At 41.8% G+C, this 6585-nt stretch overlaps 1 protein-coding gene across 1 annotated transcript; it reads right to left on the reverse strand.

Moving 5' to 3' along the window:
- Positions 1–912: 912 nt before the first annotated feature.
- Positions 913–4330, reverse strand: LOC120412984 (alpha-1,3/1,6-mannosyltransferase ALG2). The gene is made up of 2 exons (XM_039573634.2): positions 4198–4330; positions 913–4138 (listed from the first exon to the last, which is right to left on the reverse strand). The coding sequence occupies exon 2, from the start codon at positions 4130–4132 to the stop codon at positions 2885–2887; it is 1248 nt and encodes a 415-aa protein (XP_039429568.1). The 5' UTR covers positions 4133–4138; positions 4198–4330; the 3' UTR covers positions 913–2884.
- Between the last annotated feature and the right edge of the window lie 2255 nt (positions 4331–6585).

Consider the following 6585-nt stretch of genomic DNA (forward strand, 5'->3'; position numbering starts at 1 on the left):
TAGTGGCGACTAATAGAGGCTCCCTCTTGATACTAACAGGATGTGAATGATCGTACGATTTCTTGTCCCCGGTTGACTTTCTCACGAAACCATCCAGCATAATCCAATGTTTATGTGCAAAAGTTCAAATATCGGCTCCTTATAGTGCTTAGTGGTGCAAAAACATGCCAAAGAATGCCGCATATTTATCCAAACGGAATAAGCGCTGGTTCTTATCTCGAGGGGTTTTGTAACGGGACACCCTAACGATTTCCGACCGTTACGGGCGACGTTTGAAAATTGTTAAGGGAATTTCGGATTCAGCGATTTTTTTTTCTTGTTAAATGATTGCAAGCATCGCTACTCTATATTTGTTAGTAACTGTTGGATAACTTTTACAACAACTACGAACTACTGAAATTAACCTTTCTTTTTGGTTTGCACTAAAGTTATTACAGTTGTGATATTTCTATCTTAAGTCTTGCTAGTCACAAGTCTGGGCTGTGTTAAATTACAAACATTTACATCTAAGAGAGTGTTCAAGTTTTAGCTTTAAAGAATCATAATAAATGGCAGAATATAATCGTAGCAATTTTATATTTTTTTTTTTTTACAAATCTTCTGTTTGTCCTAAAAAGCCATTTGGCATCATTGCACAGTGGTCCAGATCGCAAAATTAAGTGAGAAATGGATTTTCCGAAAAATGGTGAAGTTTTGGAAATTTGGTGTCTTCAAGAGAGTTGTTGCATGGAAAAGGGCCACTTTTGGTTTGGTTCAAAATTGTGGTGGTTCACGATTAGGGTGATATTGAAAATCTAACTTTTCAAGGAGCTTTTAAACTACGGCAAACAAACTCGCACACACACACAAACTTTTTGGCACCCTCAGCAAACGTCAAATCAATACAAATTGCTGCCGGATCTTTTTTCCGGATCTCTCCCGGAAAAGATCCGGCAGCAATTTTGTATGGTTTGACGTTTGCGGAGTGTACCAAAAAAATGTAAACAAATCACTTCGTGCATCGGCCAATACATGTTGCCTTTTTGCGAGTTTGCCGCAAACTGTCAAACACGAAAAAATGGGAGTTTGTTTGCGGTAGTGTGATAGCTCCTTCATCTAATCTAATCTAATCTAACACAAACGCAGCCAGTCCGATGAAAGCATGCTGGAAAGTCTTGTGATTATATTACGGCCCAAGCACTTTTCTTGTCATTCTTAATAATTGCAGTACATCCGAGAACACACGAAAATGTAAAACAAAATTTAAAGCGGCCAGCCCTACTGCGTTGTGTTTACCGCAGAGAGGATTCTGTGAACGGATCACATTTTTACAGAATCTACAGGGGAGGAAGGATGCGTAGACATATCGTACCAAACGCAACGGTTTATTTTTTGCATTAGTGTTTAGTGTAATAATATATGATAAAAATGTTATATAATAAATGAATATCAATAGCTTCATTTTGTTAAGTCATTTACCTTCATAACCAGCTGAAAAATAACAAATTATTAAATGAAAGAAGGCAGAGCGTACAGTTGCGGTAGTTTTTTAGTTTTTTTTTTTGGTAATTTATTCGTCTTCTAAAAAAAATGTTGGGCTCGCCAATCCAAGCAACTTTGTCGAAGACACCAAAATTCTATCTATCAGCTGAGCGAGCCTTCAAAAATCAGTTTTTTGAACGTAGCAATTTAGGTCTAAGTTATTGAGAAAAGTGATGTATGCTTTTAGAGCTCCAAATACAAAGATTTTTATTTTTTGACAGGCAATTTGGACTTAAGGGTCAAAAACTACAGCCATTTTATGACAAAATATATGTAAATTTAAAACTTAATTATCTCGAAAAAAGCACCAGGTTTCCATCGTTTAATACTAATTTTTCAAATACAGTAGTTGTTCGGTAACTGGGCGTTGTTTAACTGGGCTGCTTTTTACTGGGCGCTCGATAACTGGGCCGTAGCCCAGTTAAAAAGCAGACAAACGTCAAAAAACCAAAACAAACCAAAATGACCGAGGGGTTAATGGATCCAAAAATCATATTCAATAAATAAAAATACTTTTTTCAAACCTTTGTTTAATTTCAAGTTACAATTAAAGAAAAATGAAAAGTAAGCACTGCAAATAAATTTGAGTAACTTTTATTTTTATATTTCATCTGGAAAATATAATGCATCGGTGGTCCCCTCGTTATTTTTGTTCAGACCAGTTTTCCAACAACAATTCGGTGACTGGGCTACGTTCTCAGCCCAGTTACCGAACAACTACTGTAGTTCATAGTATTTCGGAAAGTAGAGAACTTATTCTTTTAAACATGCTTCATTTTCACAAAATATGATTTAATGGAAATGTTTTAAAGAATGAGCAATTTAATTTTAATAAATACACCTGATTGTGTTATCTTCTATAAGATAATCATATTTAGATATCGTATTTATCCTGACGATAACGATACAATTATAGATAATCTTGATTTACATCCAAAATATAATGTGATCCGATTTGATTGATGAAATCATATTTTTTTTTTCGATGACTTTGGAACATATTTTATACTTTTTTAAAAATAAAATTGAAAGCATTCGATTTTTTTATGTTACGGATTCTACCATTCATCATGAATTCCTTATCTTATAATCGTTAGTCACATTAAATTACAAACGTTGAGAGAACTGCGTGTTATATTGCTAAAGATTCCCCTTTTTTAGCTTAACATTATCACACAAACGAAATTTCGCTCCTCCCAGTGCGCCCTCAAACTCTTCATGGTTCGATTTCGCAAAAATTGTGGCACACAGAATCGCCCTCCCTCCTCCCCCGAATCCATTTTCAGTCATCATCCTAATTCCTTACCACATTCCGCAGGGCCTGCGCGAGCAGAAACGCCGACAGCGGAAAGATGATTCTTCGCTATTTCTGCTTGCGCGGTTCCTCCGCCGGGCACGCCACCAGTTCCGTCACGATGTTGTCCAGCTTGGTGGAGAACGCCTCGAACGAGAACCGCTGCTGGACGCGCTTCCGGCCCATTTGACCCATCCGTTCGCCGTGGTGATGGTCGCGCACGAGTTTGGCCATGGCGGCGGCGAACTTTTCCGGGGTGGGATCGCACAGGAAGCCGGTTTGGTCGTGGATGATGGTTTCGGTGGGGCCACCGCTGTTGGCGGCGATTACCGGCTTGCCGAGGTACATTCCCTCGAGCGGGACGATGCCAAAGTGTTCGTTTTCCGGGGTGTAGATGAGGGCTTGGGCGCGCTGAAGGAGGAAGAGCTTTTCGCGGTCGTTCGGGGAGCGCAGGAGGCGGACTTTCGGGCGGAGGCCCATGTCTTCGGCGAGTTCTTCCAGCTCGTCGTGATGTTCGACGTTTTCGAGGACGCGCTCGTCGTAGCCGCCGGCCATAATTAGGATGACTTTGTGGAACTCTTGGGCGGAGACCAGTTCTTGGAGCTTCCGGAAGGAGTGCAAAGCTAGGGGAAGGTTCTTCTTGCGCTCGTAGCGATTGATCGAGAGAAAGACAAATTGATCTTCGGGAATCCCCGTCAGCTTGTCCTTCTCCTCGAGGACCGTCTGGTCGAAATACTTCGTGTTCAATGAAGGGTACAAAATATCCGGATCAACGGATATTCTCTTGAAAGTTTCCTTAAACACTCGACTGGTGAACTTGCTGTTGACCAGAATCCCATCCGCCTGGCCCGTCGTGACCTCCTCCAGATAGTTCAACGGCATCCGGTAGTACCGCTTCAACAGACTCCCCGGCGCCGACAGCAGCTGATCCGGATAGTGACAGTAAAACAGCACCTTCGGCTTCTGCTTGGCCAGCCGGAAGATCGGAATCCCGAGCGAAATCAAATCGCAAAACACCACATCGAACCGCTCCCGCTTCGACAGGCAAAAGCTGAAGTAGAACGCCGCGTAAACCATCCGGACGTACGCGCAAACGGCGTAGAACCGGCCGAAAATGTCCCGCGGAATCCAGTCGCCCACGATCGTCACCGCCAGCTTGCCGTCGCGCGTCTCCTCGAAGCAGTGCTCCGGATCGTGGTGGTTCGTCAGGAAGCTAACCGTGTGGCCCTTGCTCTTTAGGGCCAGCGCCGCATCGACCACGAGCCGCTCGGCGCCGCCGATTCCCAGATCCGGGTGGACAAACAGGACGCGAACCATGCCTCTCTAAAATAAACCCTGATTCTAATTTGAGAAAGAAAACCTTACAAATTCGTCAAAATCACCTTGGAATCTGCTTCACACTCTCGGAATGGCCACCGGGGAAAAAATCTGATACGCAAGGGTGGACGTGTAGACTGCCAGCAAAACAAAACCGACAACACTAAAACTGCTGGTTTTGACAGTTTGTTCTTGTTCGGTCGTTCTCTTTTGTGTTGTCTACCCCGGTGGCGAATTTGCAATAACAAACGCGCAGGTTCAGCTGTGAACGTGCTCCGAAAAGGGTTTTTGGTTTGAAAAGGAACACAGTTTGTTATTTTGTATTTTTGCTTGGAAGTGTTGCCAAATCGTTGGAAGAAATGTTTTCTGAGTGAACTCGAGTTTAAACATCCCGGACAAAAAGTACATTGTTTTTTCACAGTTTTCAAGTGATTAGTTTTACCACTGACGAACTGACGTGCCACCTCGAATTTAAACTTGACCGCACTTTCCTATCTTCCTTCTCACTCTCCCTCAGCGATCAGCGATTGTCAAACAGACGATTTGACAGCTGCGCAGCTGCAGTTGTTGAGAAACATTCTGGAACAACAAATGAAAATGGGGGAAAACATATTGGAACCTATAAACATTTGCGAATTCTGAACTAAAGGCTAGTATGCAGATCGGAAGGAAAGGGGTCAAGAAACAGCTTCACGGACAGCAGAACAAAGGAGAGGGAGCGATTTTTGGGGCTTTTCTTCACCCTCTCTGACTTGCTTGCGCTGCCGCTGCTGCCCATTTGATTTTTTTTCTTGACCGGTTCCTTCCAAAGTGCGTATACCGCTTAAAGGGTAAATATTTTGCAAAATTTGCATTATTCATTGTGAAATGAGTCAGCAGTCAAGTCAGCGATAAAATTCCAAATTAGGTTTGTTTCAGACTTTTCCTAACATTTCCATTCCAACTCTTATCCTCTATGTTCACCTGTTGTTCCAGAATTGTTAGCATCAAGGAAGCAAAATTTTATACTAATTTGTTCCTGGTGATTCGTCAGTTCGTCAGTGGTTTTACAATCACTAATAATTTCTAATCACTTTTGACCAGGGAGTTTCGTTGTTGAACAATGTATATACACCTAGATAAACACTCTGTGGTATATATTTGTCAAAGGTGGTGGTTGAATGGTCAAAGTGAAAACACCGTTTTAATAGCAGCTGGAAATTGAGCAGCTTTAACAAGGTCGGAGGTCACAGTGGCTTTTACGGCTTTTTGAAAACTCACCCGAGATTTATTCTTCGAACTCAGCACCCAATTGGAGAAGTGCAAGACCCGCCGGAACAGTTAGGTCTTGGCTACTTGGTTTTGATGTTTTGTATGTGTTTCAAGATGTGCAAAAAATACGTCAGTAGACTACACCAATTATGTCTTTAAATTAAACCTAAATAAAAGTTATTATTGTTCACAACGATAAAGCTTATTTTTCTGAGTACAATGCCTTTTTGTACAATCGAAAAGAAAAAATGGAGTTTTCCTCGGAGTTTTCAATCAATTGGGTCCTAAAATGAAACTTAGATTGCTGATATTATTGTTTCAGCGATAAAGCTTCCCAAGTAACCATCCAGCACTAAGAGAAATCATAAATGTGCTGTTTGTCAGCATTCTACAGCTAATCAGTCATAAAACAGCTAGGATGATAACAAATCAGCTCTAAAACAACTGCTGTAGTATTAGCTGATATGCAGCAGTTTTAATGCTGCTCCTAGCAACACTGCCGCATTTTTCCCCATTTTACTGGCAACACTGTTGAGGAGTGAAGGAGAGAGAACGATATAAACGAAAATAAAAATATCTCTTGCTCGCTCATTCCTTCAACCAGTACGACCAAAACAAACCAGCGGAAAAAACGGCTGTCAGTCGATGGCTGAGATTCATCCTAGGATTCATCGTAGGTTGTTTATGCTCCTGATGTTTTTATTCTTTGAGAAGAATATTTATGGCTGGTTGAACAACTTCTTCGTTCAAAACCTGTATTTTGTGGGTGTTTGCGAGCACCTTTTCTTTGTGGAAAAAACTAAATGATCTCTTCTAAAGGCTAGATTTTTGCAGGTTGGATTTTCTCGGCCACTATGGTGACAAATGGCTTTGAAGCTAGCTTTGAAGTGTTTTTTTCTCTTACGATTCCCGGCGGTACTGGAGAAATCTGCCGTCTTCGATGCTCACCTCAGTAAATTCCCAATTTGAGTCCCGCAAAGTACTAGCAATTGTAGGTGTCAAACGAGCTATGCTAAACCATCTCCACACTGGCCGTGCGGGATCAGGCTCGAAAACTTCCACTCATCAGCGGCAACATCTCCTGGCATCGAATCTTCGACATCTCAATTTCAAACAAAAAATCGGCTCCTCCCCAGTGGTTCAGCTTCATCGGCAATGCAGTTGCGTACAAAACGAAAATAGATCGGAAGAGGGAGAGATGA

The sequence above is a fragment of the Culex pipiens genome, chromosome 3 (genome assembly GCF_016801865.2).
Source record: "Culex pipiens pallens isolate TS chromosome 3, TS_CPP_V2, whole genome shotgun sequence".
Classification (NCBI taxonomy): Eukaryota; Metazoa; Arthropoda; class Insecta; order Diptera; family Culicidae; genus Culex; species Culex pipiens.

Bases quoted from the DNA above. Each gene is read 5' to 3' on its own strand.
- LOC120412984 (XM_039573634.2), bottom strand. From the start codon at position 4,132: ATGGTTCGCGTCCTGTTTGTCCACCCGGATCTGGGAATCGGCGGCGCC.